This window comes from Anthonomus grandis, chromosome 2 (assembly GCF_022605725.1).
Source record: "Anthonomus grandis grandis chromosome 2, icAntGran1.3, whole genome shotgun sequence".
In the NCBI taxonomy this organism is placed as follows: domain Eukaryota; kingdom Metazoa; phylum Arthropoda; class Insecta; order Coleoptera; family Curculionidae; genus Anthonomus; species Anthonomus grandis.
In genome coordinates, this window is record NC_065547.1 from 42770453 (window position 1) to 42792839 (window position 22387).

At 31.9% G+C, this 22387-nt stretch overlaps 2 protein-coding genes across 2 annotated transcripts in view; one reads left to right on the forward strand and one right to left on the reverse strand.

The window, feature by feature from the left end:
* Positions 1 to 3321, forward strand: part of LOC126750631 (transcription elongation factor SPT5) — a 37319-nt gene extending 33998 nt beyond the window's left edge. The window contains exons 19-20 of the mRNA XM_050460285.1: positions 2893 to 3063; positions 3118 to 3321. Of these exons, the coding sequence (XP_050316242.1) occupies positions 2893 to 3063; positions 3118 to 3255 (309 nt within the window). The 3' untranslated portion in view covers positions 3256 to 3321. The remainder of the gene's footprint in view (positions 1 to 2892; positions 3064 to 3117) is intronic.
* LOC126750637 (regulator of microtubule dynamics protein 1-like) lies at positions 3319 to 21611 on the reverse strand. The gene is made up of 9 exons (XM_050460292.1): positions 21456 to 21611; positions 21048 to 21216; positions 20822 to 20993; positions 9304 to 9427; positions 9165 to 9233; positions 9035 to 9112; positions 8815 to 8971; positions 8541 to 8754; positions 3319 to 8483 (listed from the first exon to the last, which is right to left on the reverse strand). Exons 1-9 carry the CDS (start codon positions 21511 to 21513, stop codon positions 8424 to 8426), a joined length of 1101 nt encoding a protein of 366 aa, XP_050316249.1. The 5' UTR covers positions 21514 to 21611; the 3' UTR covers positions 3319 to 8423.
* Between the last annotated feature and the right edge of the window lie 776 nt (positions 21612 to 22387).

The following is a 22387-nucleotide window of genomic DNA, read 5'->3' on the forward strand; positions in this document are numbered from 1 at the left end:
TGTTTGTGTTATGGCCTCTAGTACATAACCATTTTCTGTAGCAGTGACACCATTCAACTCTTCTTTTCCACAAACTTTTTATATAGCCAATAAAATTTTCATATTGACACCGTTTACATAAGCTGTTAAAGAATTCCTGAGATTCTTCTTCAGTTTGTGCATAAAGAATATAACGGAATTCTAACATAAGTTTTTTTCTTTCTGAAATATTTATGTGGTTTTTTGAATCCCACAACCATCTCCATACAGCTTGACATACTTGAAACGAACATAAAATTAAGGAGGTTTGTGGAAATGCTGATTTTAGTGCATTGCGGTCATCGGTCATGAATACTTTTGGTGCGCCATTTCTTTGAAAACCATTCGGATATTGAGTTTTTAAAATGCTAAAAGCCAAATTATAATTAATTTCTGTTTGAGCTGTATGCAAAAAACAAACAAGTGGAATTCCTCCAGTTTTATGGACACCAATAATGAAAGTTATAACAGTAGACGTCTGATCGCAGGAGCCAGTAGAGTCAACAAAACAAATTTCACTAGAAAATGCTTGTTCATGAGCTCGTTTCATAATTGGTGTTAATATTAAAATAATAAGTGGATCTTCATGAATGTATATAGTTACATCTACTTTACGGTATTTTTCTTGTTTTTGGTAAAGAATATTTAGTATAACATATATCTTCGGATCATTATTACTTCCATATTTATTTTGCCTAAAATAATATTTATTTATATTATTAGTGCTAGTGCGTTATTAGCATTATTACGAGTGGGGATTGCCATGAAGACGTCGCCGTCGTCGACCGAGTCTTGGTAATTAATTAAATAGTAATGAGCTTTACCGCACGTGTAATTTACAAAACTTTATCTACGACAGTGTAAATACAAAAATAACCTCAACAACGTTATAAAGTCAACGGTTGACGATCGACGAACCTGTTTACTGTTGAATTTCAGTATGAGCTTATGGATTTCTATGCTATCACTTATTAACTCGACGGTGCATGTTAATAACTGATATCGTAAGCTCATATTGAAATTGAACAGAAAATAGGACGTAGAACTTGCATTAAAATATTTTCATTATCCATTATTACACTTTTAAAAAGACACAGGTGGACAATAATCAAATAAGAACTGTATTTGTTTTGATTTAGCTCGTGGTGCGTGGCTGTTGGCGCCCAAATGAGGTTCTTCATAAAATGTGATGTCGCGTAAAATGTGATGTCCCGCGCCAAGCGTTTTTGAGTCCAATATTATACAGCATAATTGTCATTGTGCTGTAATCGGTTATATTTTCACGTGCTGTGCTGAATAGGGTTATACGTTGAAGTGACGGAGTTGGAAGGCGTGTCTTGTGCCGTAACGGGTTATGTTTAGTAAAAACACCGTCTATAGATTACAACAAGTCAGACCACTTCCTATACCGCCCGTGTTAAAGCAAAATTGACCTTTAATCCCGCTGTTCCCGCTGTTGCTGCGTACGAGCGTTTACCAGGGTTTATCGTAAATATCGATGAAAGCAAATTCTGAGGCGCGCTGATTATTTTTATACGAGGAGTATTCAAAAGAAGTATTTTAAGTCATAAAATAAGAACTTTTTTTATAGGACTGGAATAGAATGTGTTTATATGACAGTGTTTCTTAATTATTAACGTTTTTACACATTTTTTATATTAGCTTCACTTCTTTGCCTTTATGTAGCAATGTTTGTATGTATGTTTATAACAAATCTAAGAATTCTATTTAAACTATAACTTCTACTTGTCAGATTGTTTTTAAATTTTGTAGGTGCTTGGCTTTCGATAACAAGGACAGTTTTTAAAATGTTTTTGAGTTTCCCTTTTCTAAAATTGGTGTATCTAGAAGTTTTGATCAGTTCAATGAATTTGAACTTTTAAATAAATTGGAAGCGTTTAATATGGCGGATTCAAAATGGCTGCCTTTTAAGTCAAATATAATATATAAAAAGTGAATTTGAAAAAACCTTACTTGTTCAATTGTTTAAATTTGCTACATTTTTAAGAGTCTTATCAAAAAATACAAGTTTTTACTTAATATTTGTGGAAATTTTAGAGATGAATATTCAAAAAATAAATCTAAAGTTAAAATAAATAAACAATTAAAAAACACATTTAAACGCACTAAAAAATATAAAATAATTTAAATACGGTATGGGTTATTTTAATTTTTGAATTAGGTCGTTTTAAAAATACAAAAGCGCAAAAGAATAACAAACAATTATCATAATAAGCGCTAAATTAGTAGTTTTGTAAATTATATACTTTGTATTCATTTGTGGATATAGTAAACATATATAAAATATGTTAAAATATCAAAATTTACCGGGTCTTAAACGCCGACATTGGTGGCCGACAAAAAGAAGTGGGGTGTGTTGGTTTGGGATAATAGGTTGTAAAATCGGCTAAAACTATTCCAGTAACATTACGGGGAGAAAATAAATAATAAACTATTTTTTAAGACACAAAATACAAAACAAAATATTTAACATATAGGGATGAAATACATACTACTTTATTATTGGGTAATTATATTTATACAAGTAGTATGTAACCAAATTATTGTCTAAAACGCTACAAGCAAAAACTCTCTCGCGAAACGGATGCACACAAGTTAACGTACTGCGAAAACTAAACCTGGGCTCTACCCAGCCGATGCATGGCGAGGTGAGGAACGGGGGGTGGGGCAATCGATTTCAGGGCCGCTCGAGTGGTCTGACTTGTTGTAATCTATAGACGGTGGTAAAAACGCCACCTGGTATATAGCGTAGATTGTCTTCGTTAATAAATGTAAAACCATATTAAGTACGATGTAATTATAAATGTTGGGCTGGAATAATTACATTGTAAACATGCTGAAATTTTGTTCCAGGTGAGAATTCGCGACAGTCACGACGACGGCGGACTCGTGGGACAAACCGGAATTATTCGTAGCGTTTCCGGAGGGATGTGTTCGGTATTTTTGCCGGAAGAAGATCGCGTTGTTAATATTTTAGCCGACCATTTGGACCCAGTCAGGCCGCAAAGAGGAGATGAATTTAAGGTTTGCATTTTCTTTTTTAACTAATATTCATATGTCTTATGTAACCCTTTTCAGGTTATTATCGGCGAAGAAAGAGAACAAACTGGTCAGTTGCTATCCATAGATGCCCACGAAGGGGTCGTAAGATTCAAAGATGACATTACTTTGTTGCCGTTGCAGAATTTGTGTAAGATGCGCAAGATGCCGCATTAAATTATATTTAGGAATACATTTATTTGAGGTTTAGAATTTTGCTGGAATAAAAACTTGGTCGAGTCATTTTTTTAAGAGTTTTATTGTCAAAAATTACCAACGCCGCTATCTACTATGGTCCTTATTTGGATTTGAAATTTATTTGGCGAAAAGCTGATGGATGAGTAAAAAAATCACCAGTTAAAAAATATAAACAACACAGTTTTTTCATAGTAAGTTTGCCTAATATATAAAAAATCTTCCACTAAAACAGACTAGAAAATGTCTTTTGGGTAAAATCGAGAAAAGCTGCCTTTCACCAAACTTCGCAAATAGGCTCAAAAATGTATTTTTGGTCTAAGATATTAACTTAAAACAATTAAACCTAGGCGGAATGTTAGTACAATAATAGTTTAATACACATAATTACGTTCAAAAAGCATTTTAATCAATAGGGGAGGTAGTCACTTTCAGTACATATCTTTTCAATTTCCAAGCATCAATTTTGTTGTTTTTGAGTTTTTCATACATGGGTGCAAAGAAATACTTCTGTTACATGGGAAAATATAGTAAAACGTTGTTCAGGGCAATCGTAGTTACTTGTAGAGAGTACTTTTTAAGAATGTTCTTAATTTAATGAGAGCACAGAGTAGTTTTGTGTAGTTGTCATAACCGTATGTGATTTTCAATACTTGCATGTCAAAATCTCAAATATACAGTATGTTCCAAATTAAATTGGCCGTAGGGTCAATTGGGGTAATTATAGACACATCTAAAATAAGAAACACAATAACATTTAGATTTCAAATTTGGCGCGAAGCTCACTATTCAAGTCGTGCCGACGTCGGGCGAACTAGGTTTCCCTCGAAATTTTACTCCTGTTTGTGCTCTTTTTGCTTTAGTTGGCTGATGCAATTTGATGTGTTTGGTGGTTTTATGTTGAATTTCGGCACTGAAGTTTTCGAATGCAAATCATCGAGGTAAGTTAGATATTTCATTTGGACATTGTTTGTTATACTATTGTGTCTATTTTACGCCTAAATGTCTGTCGACAAATTTTATAATCGCTAAAATAATTCAGTGTTTACATTTCCCCCTAATAAGTTTGTTCTTGGGGGAAATGTATACACACCTTTGGGGTAATTGTAAACATAATAAAATTAGTGTCTCGCCGATAATTTATGTAAAATCAGTAATTTCTTTGTCTTGTTGCACTGTAAAGATGCTTCGTACTTACAGTTGTGGTCACATAAATAGCACACTTAGCCTTTTCATATATTACTTACAAAAAACAAATTCCTGACTGATAAGAAAATATTTAAGCAGTTAATCTCCTCCTAATATGCAAGACTTTATGTTTATTTTAAAAATATATGCACATACAGAATTTCATTCCAATATTAACGTTTTAAGGCTGGACACATAAATAGCACACCTTTCATTCTTATTAAATATATCGAGTGTTAATTAGTAAGTATTATTTTAACTTTTAAATTTTTGAATATTGTCAAGAGTAGTTTTGATTTTAGTGGGTAGAAAGAAACATTGTGGACCAGAGAGGAGAGCTCTTATTATAGAAAAGAAAAATCAAGGCTTTTCTATTTCTGCTATAGCAAAAGATTTAAATTGATCTAGGAAAATGGTTTATAAGGCTCTGGCTCTCTATGAGACCACTCAAAGCACAATGAACAAGAAAAGATTAACAAGGCCTCGAAAAACCACGTATAACATGGATAAAATTATTATTAGAATAAGCAAGGGTAATCCATTTTTAAGTTCCGCCCAAATAAAACGTGAAATAGCAGACCAATATGGCGTTAATATTTCTGCAAGAACAATAAGAAGAAGATTATGTGAAAAAGATCTCAAAGGTTGTGTAGCTAGGAAAAAACCACTTGTTTCAAAAAGAAATATTAAAAAAAGATTGGCATTTGCTAAACAACATATAAATAAGGACATTAATTTTTTGAAAACCATATTATGGAGCGATGAAACCAAGATTAATAGATTTGGAAATGATGGAAAATGCTATGTTAGACGTCCTCCCAATCGTGCCTTAAACCCTAGGTACACAATTAAAACTGTTAAGCATGGAGGAGGATCAATTATGATATGGGGAGCAATGTCATGGCATGGTGTTGGACCTATTCATCGTATAGAGGGAATAATGGACCAATACAAGTATAGGGAGATTTTTTGCAGAATGTTATGGAACCATACATGGAGCATTTTATGCCAATTACATGTAAGTTCATGCACGATAATGATCCAAAACATTCTGCAAAATCACTAAAACGATGGTTTACTAAAAATGTGGTAGATGTTTTGGAATGGCCGCCACAAAGCCCAGACCTGAACCCTCTGGAAAATTTGTGGGATCACGTTAAAACCAAAATTAAGGTATTAAATCCCTCAAATCTGGATGAACTAAGGCAAAACTTCCAAGAGGCTTAGAACAGTATTCCGGCAAGCGTGTGTGCAAAATTGGTGGAGTCAATACCCAAGCGATTAAGTGAAGTTATAAAAAATAAAGGATACCCAACAAAATATTAAATTGATTTTGGTGAAAGTAAATATTTTTTAAGTGTGCTATTTAAATGGCCAGCATTTTTTTAGTTTTTTTGTTGTTTCTTATATATTTAAAATACTCTTTTAATTTTAATTAAATACAACTCTTTGTAGAACATCTAAGCTAAATATATTATAAAAAAAATAGAAAATAGTATTTAATATTTTTTATCGCAATTTAGAAAAGTGTGCTATTTATATGACCATAACTGTATGTAAGGAAAAAAGAAGCACCTTCTTATACAACTCAAGATGTTGCGAATGCCGTTGCAGATGTCCAAAATAAAAATAAAACGTATCGTCAAGTAGAAACGTTCTATGGTGTTCCCAGATCAGTTATTTACCAAAGGATAGGAGGAAGAAAGACTCCATTAAATGTGACAAAGGGTGGACGTTTCCAAGTTTTCTCCTCAGATATCGAAAATGAAATAGTGAAATGTTTATTGGCACGTACTGCGATGGGTCTACCATGTGACAAAGCAGAACTTAGACAACTGGTTGGAGAGTATGTTAATGCAAAAGGTTTAAGAACACCATTTAAAAATGGAGTACCCGGAGAAGACTGATACTACTCATTCATGAGAAGACATCCTGAACGGTCTCTTAAGAAACCGGAACATTTACAAAAACTGCGGAAGGATGCTAGAAAACCTGAGATCGTCTACCATTTTTTTGATGACCTGAAAAGAATCATTGATGAAAATAATTTAGATGATAAAGGAAGCTTTATTTTAAATGCTGGCTAGATTTCTGAAAAAAGTGATTACCATTCTAACGATCAAGAAAATATTCATGAAGCAGGTGATTTAATGGAAGTCGAAAATGAGCTCAAATTTATCAAAAATATTCTAAATGAAGGGATTTGCTTTTCATGCACCTGTAACTTAACGTTTTCAAAAGCTGGTGTTAAGTGTAATCATTGCAGTAGGACCTATCACCTTATTTGTATCAAAAAGCATAATATGCATAGGTCAAATTCAAATATATTTACATGCCAAACTTGCCTAAAACAATTTAAAAAAAATTATTTCTGTATTAAATTTATATAAACTTAGAAATAAAGATTTGTTTTTGTGCGACTTCATGTTTTTAATTGCTTATCGAATCCTTTTTTACCTCGGGGTGGGTAATTACTGGTTGCTAAGGCTATGGGAACGGTAAGTAAAATAAGGTCAATAACTAATTTGCATATAGCCAATGACTATAGTGAAAAGGCCAATGACTATGATTTGGGTATTTTATTTAAATATGTTGTTTTTTTTGTCTCTATTTGTATATTATGATTAACAAAATTATAAAATATCAAAGAAAAATATTTTAATTTTAAATGCGTATAACCATTTTTACCCTCTACAAATATTAGATATTTGACACCAAAGTAAAAAAAAGTCTTAAAGGGCCAATAACTATCTCGTTTACCCTATCTCGCAGGAGAATTAAAAGGAAGAAATCAATTAATATATTCATTGGTATATTAGGTATTAAAAAAAGTCGAAAAAGTATTTCCTCCAAGGATTAGTTTTTTTGTTTTGCAAAATCTACATCCTGGACATCATATTATGCTGAAAGTCTAAAGATAGCATGGCCCTAGTTGAAAGCTTGCATCGAATTTTTAAAATGATACAATTTTGTTTTTTTTTGTCTTTTTGAATAATGTACAACTTTTATAAAATAAAACAAACTTCGCAGCTAGATCCATGCCTGTTTCACTAAAAAAGGCTTTGATGTCTGGAAATTGAAAAATTCATACTACCAAAGAAATCTGTACTACATCCCGTACTAAATTGAATACCTTATCATATACTCTTTGTACAATACAGTACAATACACATACAGTACACTAAAACCTAAAATTAATTCTGCGGTTTAGCAGCTTTTCAAAAACTAATTTCAATGGAAATTTTTGCTAAAACAGCTCAGTTTAGTATAAAACTTAATTTAAGTTACGAAAAAGCATTTTGCAAATATCTTAAAAAAAAAGGTTTACAAAGGTCTTTCGTGTAATTTTGAAACTTCACGCTTTAAATTGACCCTTCCATTATTTATAGAATTTATTCAAGAAAGTTGCCAGATTGTAAAGATGTTTTCATAAATTTAATTTCGAACATGGCACTGTAAATATCCATAATATTTTGCGTTCGTATCATATCCGAATTTATTTCATATTGTTAGAATGCTATTCTCTAAATTTGTATATGGATTGAGTTGGACTAGATTAGGTTTCTATTCAAATTTTTTTAATTTGTTTAAAATCATAGAAATAGTTAGGACTATAATAGAAATGTCAAAAGACACTAACAGCAACCAATTTAGTTTTTCATTAGTAATATGAACACCAAAGATGTGAGTTAATTAATTTAAAACAGAACAATATAGGTATTTACTTAAAAATATTGGGGAGCTTTTGCATTGCAATGTTTGAAAAATTAAGTTTTCTTTACAATAAAAATACTTTCTAAAATGCCTCTTCCGCCACTTTTACATTAAGTTTAACACTAAAACCAATAATTTCACGAAAAACCACCGTTAATGTCGCTAAACTGCAAAATTATTAATAAAAAAAACGCTACAATAAAAACACGTTAAAAAACAAACAAAAATAACTTGTTTTCATCTTAACATTACTTGTAACTGTTATAACTTCGAAGTAACTCTTTAATTTCCATGTCCACTTTCTTGTCCTAAAATGTAAACCTCAAAATGACCACCTGACGTTTTAAAAATTTGTTTAAACTCACCAGACTAGTTGCACGACTACCATCCGCTTTTTCTAACCACTCCACAGCTTCCTTATACTGACTCATAGCTATTTTACATTTGCCCATCATCAGTCTATTTTCTTTCCACTCGAAAGGTGCCAGCCTTTCGGCAGTTAGGAAACATGAAAAGGCATCCTCATAGGTAGCATATGGAGGCTCCGAATATAGTGCGGCAGCCACTTTCCTTTCATACCTAGAAATTGGGTTAATAATTATACAAAAAACAGTTACAAAACTTCCAAATAGTTTATACCATCTTAATCCAGCAAGTTCATATTGAAACCTGCCCAGCATGTAGTGCAAAGAATAATCGTCTGGCTTGATTGATATCGCCTTGTCTACATGTTTTTTAAATGTGTATCCACCATTGATCTTTTCCTTTATGTCTACAGTTTTATTAGATTTGCTACCTATTGTGAAAATAAAATTAAATCTTAATATAAACTTAAGGAGGCATCAGTAAGAGAACACACCTATTAATACAGCATACCATTTGTGAACTTCCCCATGTTCAGGGTCAATTGCCAGAGCTGAATTACAAGCTGCGATACCTGAAATCTCCCAAACTATATTTATGATACTTATGTTATAATATGATTATACCTTTGGCCAGTCTTTGTTCGATAAATTCTTTATTATCACTTTCCTCTGCTACTTTATGATGCGCTTTACCTATAATGGATTGGATTGTATTATAGAATTAAAAATAGTTATATGTTTTTTTACAATAATATATCTTTACCTATCCTATAAAGTAGCTCTGGATTACTGGGGTATTCTAAGCAAAGGTCTTCTAATTTTTCTAATGCATTTTCTATATCGTCTATATCACCGAGGTCAAGTTTCTTATCTATTTCAATTAACACCTGAAATAGAGGTTAAGCAAAATAAAATGTAAAAGCAAATTGTAGCAAGTAGAGTTTATACGCCAAGAAAATAAAATATAACTAAATTAGAATTCAAATCAATATATGAATCCTATAGAAGCAAAACCCGACAAATCCACTTTTGGTCAAAAACGAGGTTATTGTTTTGAACTGTTTACGTAATAAAAATCTGCAGATTTAAATAGGTTTGTGGTATCAAAAACCGTCAAAATACGTTGAAATTTAAAGTAGAATATTGGCTATAGTTTCAAAATCCGCCAAATCCTAATGTCAAATCCAACGCGTCGTAACAAAAACCGATAAATCCATTTCACATAACAATAATAATTTTACGCGCGAATTGTTTACGATGTTTGTTAGTATAACGTTGTTCGCGGACTCGAACAGTAGTATTTTGTACTTTTATCTAATTATTGCCAATTTTTTTTATTAAATAATAAGTTTTAAGTGCCTAAAACTCTATGAAATGGAATTGACAGAGTCAATAAAACATACGACGCCTCTCTTAGCAAGGAAAAGAGTGGCTAAACCAGAAACTTCCAGGAAGAAAAACGAGAGCAAAGTGTGAGGTAAGTTTTTTTTTTAAACTTATTGACAGTGTTTTGCATAATATTCAATATTCTAGATACAAGAATAAAAGTTTGCCGGAGTATCCAAAATGTAAACAGGCGACAAAATCGTATCGTTGTTTGTCAATGTACAATGTATCAAGTTTTCATAAAACTTTTTATCTTCACAAAACTAAAATTGAGCAGCAAGACAACCTAATTTTAAAGCACTGCCTGATTAGAGATATTAAACGCGAAAGGACCCGAAATGAAAAGGGCGCGTCTAAAAGAAGTTTTTCAGTTGTTTATAATATTCCCAAGGCCAATACTTTAAAACTGGTTCCAGTTTGCAGGAATGCATTTACTAAAGTTTTGGCAGTTGGTAAAGATCGGATTAATGGGGTTTTAAAGAAGTTTAAAAAATCCGGGAAAATGGCGTCTGAAACAAGGGGTAGCGACAGAATTTCTGGAAAATATAGTGCGAAAAAATTGTCAGTAATGAAATTCATTGAAAGTTTTAAGGTAATCGAGTCTCATTATTGCCGAAACAGAACTAACCGCAAATATTTACCCTCAACACTTAGTATTTCAAAGATGTGGAGACTATACTGTCAAAAAATTAACGAAATACCAACCCTTTTTGTTAAAACAAGTTATTTTGCAATGATATTTAATACCAATTACAACATTGGCTTTGGTTCACCCCGCACTGATGTGTATTCCGTGTGTCTCCAATTAACAGAAAAAATAAAAAATGAGAAAGATGAAAATAAAAAAAATAAACTAATGACGGAAATGCATGTACATAAATTACGCGCCAAGGCTTTCTTTGACCATTTAAAAGAAGAAAAACCTGAACTAATTACAATATCATTTGAAGAACAAAAGTCTATCACAGAAGAACCAGGTCCTACTAAAGATTCCTGACTAATCAACCAATCAATTTATTATAGCCGCCAGCTTTATATTTACAATTTTACCATTGTTACTGGCAGTTCACACTCACCCCTCACTAAAAATAATGTGTCAATTTATGCTTGGACTGAAGACGAATACCATAAGGGATCAAATGAAATAGCAAGTGCTGTATTTTACAAACTTTGTCAACTAGACCTTAGGAATAAAAATAAAGGAAGACTTATTGCTGACGGATGTGCAGGTCAGAATAAAAACTCTACTTTAATTACAATGTGTACCATGTGGCTTAGTCAGAAGGCTCCTCAGTCAGTCTCAAAATTAGAAATTATCTTTCCAATTGTTGGGCATTCTTTTCTCCCTGCAGATCGTGTGTTCGCTCGAATTGAAAAAAATATAAAAAAAGAAGTCTTAGTCTCCGTAGAATAGTACCTAAATATTTTTGCTGATCACGGTAAAGTTTATCGAATTTGATCTGACTTAGAAGTGCACAATTGGAAGAAAGCTTGTAAGGAAACAGTAAAACCTACTGGACAATGGCACTTCTCATTTAATGCATGCAAGAGGTACATATTGAATCGCACTAGTTCTGGACAGGTTACGATTCGAGGAGAGCAGTCCTATAAACCACATCTGGGTGTTTTCAAATCAGTCTTAAAAAAGGGCCCAACCGACATAAAACCAGTATTAGGTTCAAAAGGGTATACAGCCAAATCCTAAAAAGCTAAAGGATGTCCAAACACTCCTCACCAAACATTATGGAGATAAATGGAAAGAACTGAATGAATTGGAATACTATAAGAATATTCTTGAAAAATACGAATTGGAAAATCTGGAGAACATAGAAATTCCAGAAAATGACACACAAAAGACAATTTGTGTGAAAACATGACTTATTCAAGTGATTTGTTAGTTTAAACTATTTTTTAAATAATGTCGATATAAGTATCTATGTTTGTTAAATTTTTCCATAATAAAATACGTATTTCAAAAACAAAAGTTTTTTTTTTACAAAATACGACAAATCCACTATGGTCAGTTTCAAAATGCGACAAATGGGTTTGTTAGTTTCAAACCCGACCAAAAAAAAATTAATTTCAAATAACTTTACACTAAGATGTTTTTCCAGGTTGAATTGTTCAAAATTAGATGCTTGATGTCTTGCTCTATGTATATAAAGAAACTTAAAAAGATATTTAGCTTCTAACTTCCCCTTATCGTTTTTTCTCATTTCCCAAAATTTTCTAAAAATGGATTTGTCGCATTTTGCTTTTATAGGATTCATATGTACTATTTAATTACTGATGTATTAATATGAAAAACTAAAATTATTGATATTAGATATTGGTAGTCTTAAGCTTGAAAACATATTTTATTAATACTGTTGAAAAACTCATGATATACCTAGTCAAGATAAAACAAATAAAACAGTTATGATTATGCAAACTGGTAAAACATAATTGGAGAAAACACAAAATTACGGTTGCACAATATATAATAACAGGCTGCACGTGTTTCGCTCTAGCTAGGCATCATCAGGCCTTACACCACCTTCACACTACACAAATAAAAAAGGTTTACTGTTTATTATTTATAAAAAAGGCCTGATGATGCTCTAGCCAGAGAACAACACATCAGCTCGTTATTATAGGTTGTGAAACCGTGACTTTGTGTTTTCTTCAATTATGTATCTAGGTATCTCGGTCTTTTTGAGAAGAATGGATTAGATTTTTGTATTTGGTAAAAGTTTTAGATAAAGTTTATGTACATAGTACGAAATTTTTTCAAAACTTATGACAAAATTCTAAAAAAAGGAATAAGGAATTCTAATAACTTTTTAAAATTATGAACTGCTGAATTAGGTTTGAAATCAGCAAAAACAGTTTGTTTATCTTATAGACAATTATTTGTATTACACCTAGATGATTCTATTAAGGTATATATTTGTCATTAAACCCTAAGAGAGTCATGTAGGCACTTGGTCATAGATAAGAAATAAATTAGCCCCACTAAAGTGGTTAATAAAAACTTGTATATCTCAATTCAGACAAGTGAATTCATTGCTCACTAATGTACTTTATATTTTGCAAAGCTTGACTGTGTATTGGGGGGCAAAGATTAAAGCTTATAGTTTTTCTTTCTGGGATATAATGCATTCCTATAAGACAATATATGATCCAATTAAAAAATCAAAATTATGTAATTTAAATAGGGTGTCAATTTTTAGATCAATATTAATTAGTAATTAGTACCTAATTTGTATCTATGCTTATTGGGTATAAACTACTAGTTTATTATTATTATTCCAGATTTTAATAAGGTTTGTTCACAAATACCATCCTGGATAGCCAGATTCATTAAGAAACTTCAACATGACCAAAGGTTCTACAGTTCCATACTTGAATATTCAAAAGATTTGCTTGAAACATTTTTTTGGTAGTTTAAATTTTCTGAATTAGAGGTAAATTTGTTATCAATTGACCATTCTATGTCAGGAATCTTTCAATGTTTTTGGTGATCTGTTCGGGTGGTTGGGTGACTTCCTTAAGAGTCGAACACAACCAATTAAAATTAAAAACTTTGTATGTTCAGAAGTTGTGATTACATCAGAGTGGGCATCTTAATTTTTAATTGCTTCATCAATTCAATCTGTCTTTTCTGTCATATAATTTTTTATTTTTGCAACTTTGAATAGTAAGTTGCTGTAAAATGATCTTAATGGCTTTTTAGTATGGTGCAATTAAAATAGATTAAATTTGAATTACCAATAAATCAATAAATATAAACCAATATACAATGGATACGAAGGATCGATACGATGGATACTGAAGGATTAGTCATAAGAGGAATCCACTAACTTTCAGTTAACAATTTAATGATTTTCAGCTTGAAAATCAGGGTCTTGTTAAGGATTTGGTATAATTCTGAGCTTACTTTTTGTTAGCATATTGATTACATGTTCAATAGGGCAATACAATTATTAGGTTTAATTTTCCAACCCTTGCAGGGATTTGAGAAAGTTTTTGTATGATATCTACTACTGTGTCCTAGTCACATCAGTTTTGAGAAGAATAAGTCTTATGTGATGAAACAAACTGTTCAGAAATTGAATCACTTTTTAAGTTACTTACTTTGTAGAGCAGAAGGCAATATATAGATATTGTAATTTTTTATAAAAGTGACAACACCTATATATCTATTGGTTTTCATATATGCCCTATTAATTCTAGAAAAATTATTTTTTTATGTTAATTTTCAACGAACTTTCAAATTAATGATCCATTTTCTAGGATGTGTAATTTGGCAAATTCTGTGTTAATATTGACATGTTTTATGATTCAATTAACAGACTTCACATCAAATTCAAACAAGTTTTAAACTAAATTTTGGTGATACTAAAGTTGGTGTTTGTTTTGCAATTCCTTTAACTTATACATGTCTGCTTTCTCTTTAAATCACTTATGGATTAATTTTATTAGCTTGTTATTGTTTTGTGGAATATTTATCAAAAAGTAAGAGCTTTAGTCTGCCATCTTGCTCTGTATCAAATGTTATGTTATTACTAACTACTATTTTTTTTTTCATTTTACTAAGTTAGATATTGATATGCATACACATATTTAGTTAAAAATAAATGTTGGAAATGATATAAATCTTTATAAAATTTTGAACTTAAATCCTATATTAATACAGTACCAAATTTCAATGTTTTGCATATTGCAACATCAAGATTTTTGTTCGGTTTGTAGTTGTTACACATAACATAGAAGCAGCTTTTCATATTCTATTACATTGAATGTTTGTAGGTAAAAATGAGTTTAAGTAAGTTTTCACTATTTCTCAATTTGATTGGATTAGGTTGGGTTGGATACCATAATGCTTTTATTTCATTAGGGGGGTTGACACTTCTGTAAGTTCTTACTAGCTGAATTCATGTTAAAACTAACATCAATTCTTTACTTACATAAATTGATTATTAACATAAATATAATAAAAACTGAGTGTAAACATGTACTGAGTATTATAAACTTTCCAAATTTGGATAAAGAAATCCAGGCCATACCACTGAAAAAAATTGATTATTTTGAAGATGTTGACTGTGTGTCATGAGTTTGTATTATTTAACCCTGGAATGCTACTTGGGGTACATTTGTACCCCATCATTAATCATATCTCAAGTTAAATGGAAGTGGGCGGGGGAACGAACGCCGACGTCTTATTAGTTTCAAGACTTTCGAGATTTGTGATATTTGGGGTTAGCGCGTACCCCAGTGTAGCAGTTTAGGTTAAATATACTCTGTGATTATTTCGCTTCTCAGTAGATTTTGGTGATTATTATTATATGAGTAAGTATCTTTTTTTTGAAAAATATTTCTAAAATATGTCTATAATACTTTAAAAATATTTTAGTTTTAAGTTATTATATTTTTCTTTGATTTTTAAGTTATTATTGATTTTCTTTGTTAGGCTGCACGAATAATGGCTGGACAGAAAAAGTTCTTCGACCTAACAAAGCCTGAAGATGTCGGAGAAATTCATCGCATTCTCTAATATATAATAATCTGATTCAGACAGTTTTTCGGATGCCAGCGAGGAGGAAGATGCCGTTATACCTGATTTTAGAGAGGAGCCAGAAGAGGATGAAATACGCGGCAATCAAATCAATCTTAATTCTTTTATTGCACCAGAACAAACTCAGGATACCTTTCCATCTGATACAGATTCGGAAGATGACAATATACCATTGGCAGAAATACAGGCGATCAACAGAGATATGGTGGAAATTTTACCAGTGCCTACCAAATTAAGGGGTAAAAATGGGTTTATGTGGTCAGGTAAGAAAGGCGCAATTCATCGTACACCAAAACGAAATCTGGTTTTGCATTTACCTGAAAACAAAAACCAAGAACATATAACATCGGGAATTGAAGCTTGGAAATTATGTTTCACTCAAGAAAATCTCGATAAAATTACCCAATATACTAATAACGAGATCCAAGTTCAACGATTGAAATATTCAAATAAGAACGATAACCAAGATACTGATGCACCTGTTATTACGCCAGTAGGTAACAGACCCTCTTGGACTAAGGATACAAACAGCATTGAACTCCAAGCATTTTTCGGGCTATTTTATTATGCCGGTGTTATGTAAATGGCCGGAGTTTTGACCAAGGAACTATTTGATAAAGACACAGGAATTCCAATATTCCGTGCTACCATGCCCGAGGCACGTTTCAGGTTTTTAAAGAAACTGATAAGAAACTGATAAGCTTGCAGCTTTTCGAGAGGTATTTGAGAGGTAAATTGTTAAAATGAAAAACCTATATACTTCATCAGAATATATTACAATTGATGAACCATTGGTTGGTTTTAGAGGGCGATGTCCTCTTAAAATGTATATCCCTTCCAAGCCCAATAAATACAGAATCAAAATTGTGTTATCCTGTGATGCCAAAACAGCTTTTGCACTTGATGCTGAAATTTATATAGGAAAAGGTTCCACACCAACTGATGTTCCTGTAGCTCAGTATTACTGTAATAAGCTAACCAGTTCTGTCCAAGGAACAAATAGGAACTTGACCATGGATAACTCGTTTACTTTTTACTACATTTACAAGTCTACTATCAAAATGTTCGTGGCCTCAGGACTAAGATTAGTGAACTCTATACTAACTTTTTAGCTGAAGAATATGATATAGTTAGTCACTTTAACCGGAACCTGGCTCACAGATGGTTTCCATGATGCAGAGCTGTTAGACAACAGATATAGTATAATGAGAAGCGACAGGAAAGATGGTCGAAGGGGAGGTGGGATTCTTGTAGGAGCTAAGAAGAACTTGGACATGAAGCTCGTCCCCATTAATATACCTGAGGATTCTAGTCTTGAGTGCTTACTGGTAAAAATTATAATTAAAAAGAAATATTTTTATTTATGTGCAGTCTATATTCCACCAAATGCTAATGTTGATCTATATGTGCAATTTTTTAACCTCTTTGAATGTATCTTAGATAAGGATGTAAATATAATTATCTTAGGAGATTTTAACCTACCATTCTATGTAACAGAAGGCTGTGAGAAAAGTAAGTTGATAAATAACTTTTTAAATTTTTATAATTTAGACCAGCATAATAATGTCTTTAACAAAATGAAAAGAAAGCTGGATCTTGTACTATCTAATATGCAAATAACTAATTTAGAACACTGTGGTAATCCAATTCTTGATGAAGATCAGTACCATCCTGCTTTAAGTATGGTTTTACCAATATCTTTGAATCACATAAAAAATCATCATTACATTAACTATGAATATATTTATGACTATTCAATCGGCGACTTTTATAGGTTGTATACATTATTGAGGGAAGTTAATTGGGCAGAACTTGAAAGGGCTGACAATGTTGACATGTGCACTCATGTGTTCTATCAAAAGGTTTATGAATGCCTAGACCTGGCAATACCCAGAAAGAAAGTTAAAATAGGCACTCGAAAACTCAAAAGTTTTCCAAAATACTTCTCTCAAGAACTAAAGAAAAATATTAAGTTAAAGACACATCTGCATAAACAAATAAAAAAAGGCACTGCCAATTTTCAAATTAGGAATGAATATAGCAAAATTAGAAGTACAGTGAAATATCAAACTGCACATGAGCTTCGAACTTATCATGAGAATATCGAGAGAAATGTCAAAACTAACCCAAATAGCTTTTGGGATTTTGTCAGGTCTGGGCGTTCAAGACCTGGTGTTCCGGCTGAGGTATGCTATGGGGAGTGTACTGTTAGCGGTGCTCAGGAAATAGCTGACACATTTGCATTATATTTTAGCTCAGTATTTCAACAGTCTGAAAAACCTAACTTTGATAAATCTAGTGGCAACTTTTCATTCTCCAAGATCTCTGAAATGCAAATTCAAGCAGCCATTAAGAGATTAAAATCAAAAAAGGCCACTGGCAATGATAGTATCGCCTCATACATTTATAAAGGTTGTTCTGATATCTTGTGCACTCCATTAAAAACCATTTTTAATTTGTGTCTAAAAACAAACACGTTTCCAGAAGTGTTTAAAAATGCTTTGGTTACTCCAATCCTCAAATCAGGAGAAAATTCTTTGGTTGACAACTACAGACCAATTAGCGTTCTTAATTCTCTCGCAAAAATTTTTGAAAACATTTTATACCAAGATATTTTGAGATCTTTCATGAATAAATTCTCTCAGCAACAACATGGATTTCTACCAGATGCCTCAACTGTCACCAACCTCAGCACTTTGACTGAGGCAGCTGCCAATGCAGTAGATAGCCAAGAGCAGCTAGATGTTGTCTTGACAGATTGTGCAAAGGCTTTTGATCGGGTTGACCATGGGCTGTTGGTGAATAAGTTGGGTAAATTTGGTTTCTCGCTGAAAGTATGTAGGTTTATGGTATCTAATCTTACCGGAAGGCCTCAGCAAGTTAAAGTTGGTAAAAAATTGTCAAAAATATATATAGTAACATCTGGGGTGCCTCAGAGCAGTAACCTTGGGCCTCTCTTATTTCTAACTTTTCTGAACGATTTGACAAACTGTATAAAGCATGCTAGATGTCTCGTGTTTGCTGATGATTTTAAATTATTTATGCACATAACATCTCTTATTGATTGTCTTGAGCTGCAAATTGATTTGAACTTGGTGGCCCAGTGGTTCAGAGAAAATAAAATGTCATTAAACATAGATAAATGTCAAATTCTAACTTTCACAAGAAAAATGCAATTTATAAATTTTGATTACAAAATTGATAATTTATCGTTAACTAGGAAAAGTAAATTTAGGGTAATAAAGTAAATCTTGGAGTCTGTTTTCAAACAAATCTCAAATTTAAGCAACACTATGAAACTATTGTAAACAAAGCATATAAGCTTCTTGGTTTTGTAATAAGAAATACAAAACATTTTAAAGAAATAAAATCAATAATAATTCTGTACAACTCACTGGTCAGACCGATCTTGGAGTATGCCTCAGTTATCTGGGCACCTAAAGCAATGGTGCATATTAATATGATTGAAAGGGTCCAAAAAAGATTTTTAAGATACCTGTACTTAAGAACACATAATGCATATCCTTATATGATCTTCTATAATAGTATGCTAATTGAATTTAAAATGGTACGATTGGGTGTTAGGCGTAATATGAATGATGTCTTATTTATTTACTACATAACTAACAACTTAAAATATAAGAACTGTTCTTTAATTAATCATCTATCATTTGCTGTTCCTAAAATCAATTTGAGAATAAGAAATAACAATCTTTTCCAGTGTCACCCTCAAGTTGTTTGCCATTTAATAGAATGATGCAAGAATGTAATAATTATATACAAAAATATGATATAGATCTCTTTAATATTAGTATTCGCCAAATTAAGACTGATTTTGTATCCTTATCTGATTAATCATTTACTTGTTAATCTGTTCTTTTTGTTTTTGATTTTTAATTGTAAGTAGGTGTATTTTATTAAATGTTATTAGTTTTAGTGTAGGTTTAGTTTCATCATTATTATTGGTTTTTCTTTTTCTTTCTGCAAGCCAGTAAGCACTCCCACATATAATTACATTTCAAATGTGTTTGTAAGAGTATAAATAAATAAATACTTCTATTGAGACCGCGAAACATCTTTTGGAGAGGAAAATTACCATTGTTGGTACTGTGAGAAGAAATAAAAAAGAAATTCCTGGGTCGTTTTTGGAACTCAAAGAAAGGAATCAAAATTCTGCCATGTTTTGCTACAGTGGACATCTGACACTGTTATCATACTGTCCACCCAAGAGTGGTAAAAAAGCAGTAATTATGCTTTCGACAATGCATGAAAAAGGTGATGAGCCATTTACGACCAAGTTACCAGAAATTATTCAATTTTATAATTCTACAAAAGGAGGAGTGGATACTTTAGACCAGTTGTGCCACACTTATTCTACTGGTAGAAAAACACGTCGCTGGCCATTATGTCTGTTCTATAATTTGTTAGATATTCTGGGATATAATTCAATGATCCTTTTGCGTGGCTCTGGTGAAGTGAATAAAAATATTGTAAAGTACAGGAGAGAATACCTCAAGAAGCTTGCCCTTGACCTGGTCAGACCGCACATGATGAGTCATTTGGAAGCTCCAACTTTGAGGCGCAAACTCCATGAAACTTTAATGTAGGGTCCTCAAGATAACCACTTCAGAAGAAGTACCTACTAGGCTTACAACAACAGTGGGTAGGTATGTGCTTTGTCCCAAAAGAGAGGATCAAAAATCGAGAGTAAGCTGTGCTGTATGCAAAAAGTTTGTGTGTTTGCAACATCAAAAAAAAATATGCTCAGTGTGTGCCGCATGAACATTTTATTATGGATGTGCGTTAAAAGTGTTCTTAGAGACTCGGTTTAAGTTATTATTTGTCTATATATGTCTAATATGACGTGTTTTATTTGGGGTACGGTTGTACCCCTGTGTAGCAGATGCAGAGTGGACATAAGTGTAGCATTCCAGGGTAAAGTTGATATATTGGAATATTACTGAGGAACAAAGAATTTAATTAGAATGTTAAACATATTTATACACTGATTGTGTCAGAAATATTGGCAGTTGCTGGTGCATCATTCCCTGAATGCTCTTGAAATGTTTGTTACACAGTATCTGTAAATATTTGGTGAATGTGCAATTAATATATTGTGCTATTAAGGATGTATTTATAATAATAATAAGAGCAAGTTTCAGTTTCGAATTAAAAAACCACAAGGTCTGTTATAAACCAAACTATCTCATATAATAAAACCTTGTAAAAATAAAATGATGTATTTATAAATATATCAATTAACAACTTAATGATTAGTATACCCAGTCAAGGTTCAATAACTGTTTAATGACAAAGTTCAAAAAACTAACATACTTACTGTTTCTAAAAGCAAAGTATTACCATCAACTTGGGCACTCTCTTCATCATCACTACAATCATAAAACTCAATATCAGAGCTGTCCAAATTTGAAGTACTCAAATACCCATCTGTTGATCCCGATACTATTGAGTGGGCCTTTTTACTATTATGTTTATTTGATCGTTTTAATCTAAAAAACCATTTTATCAGTCTAATAATAACCACTCTTATGTTATCATCTTACCTCTCTTTGTTTTTCTTCTCTTGTAACTCACGCAATTCTGTTCTCAGCTCGGACAACTCTCGTTCCAAGCTTTGAACGTTTCTAGTTGACATTTCATGGTGTTTTTCTTGTCTGAGGTACTCCATCAAGAGGAGCCCTGCAACCCCAATAACCCCCACAACTGCTGCACCTACATACGGTATAAAATTATTCATATTTAACCGAATTTATTATTATAAGTTATGGGGTTTATATGGAGATGCGTGCGGAGGTACGATTTATTTTGACAGATGACATGTGTGGTTTGACGTACGGTAGGGATGTAGTAAGAATATTGATATTCCTAAATGTTTTTTTTTAAGTAAGAATATCGAATATTCCATGTTTGATATATATATTAAGAATATACAGAGTGAAAATGGTTCTTACCTGACATATACCTGCTTACCGATTTTTCGTAAACACGTAAGTATTGCTGTAAAGACATTCTCCACTTCGTTCAAATCACACAGTTAAACGAAATAAACAAAAATCAACGTAAGTTCAGTTATCTCGAATAAATATCTGACTCTTGAGATAAGCGTTTTTATTATGCAATTAAAATTTAAATTCTGCATGCTAATTAATAATTAAAGTTTTTTTTTAAACAGAGTAGCATACATTGAAATAGAAATTTTGGAATATTTAGAATTTTACTTAATAGGCAACTTTAACAGGTTCTTTAATTTAATAAGTTAATAATGAATCATTCAATAGTATTACGTTTTACAGACGTGAAAATGTGAAAGATGTATGTCAACCTTTGACACCATGCAAAAGGATTGGGGTTAATTCAACACATATTTTATATATAATTTCTTTTATTTAAATATTTTATGACTTATTATTCTATTAACTTACACACAAATAAAACAACATATTTTCAGTAATTTATAACAACAATCATCCATTTATTTGATAAAAAGACATGGGTTTAATAAAAAGTGTATCAAAATAAAAATTCCATAATTTTATCACTCAATATTGCAAAGTATGCCATATAAGTCTTTATTCTTTTTAATAAATCTATCAGCTGTGTCTCAAAGGTCACTTATGTTCAGCAAGTCATTTAAAAGTTTTCCTACGTTTATTTGAGCTAAAAGTGTCTGCTGTTAGTCCAGAAATTGTATCACCGTATTTATACACGTTTGTTGGAAACTGTAGGTTACTCTAGACGATACTGGAACTGGCTCCATCGATATAAGGACTAATGCTAATGATAATCGCATTATCATCTTACAAAGTATCCGAACTCATCATGCTACCGCTGTAGCAATAAGAAATTCACTTGATCATGTCCGGAATACCAATATAAGCGAACG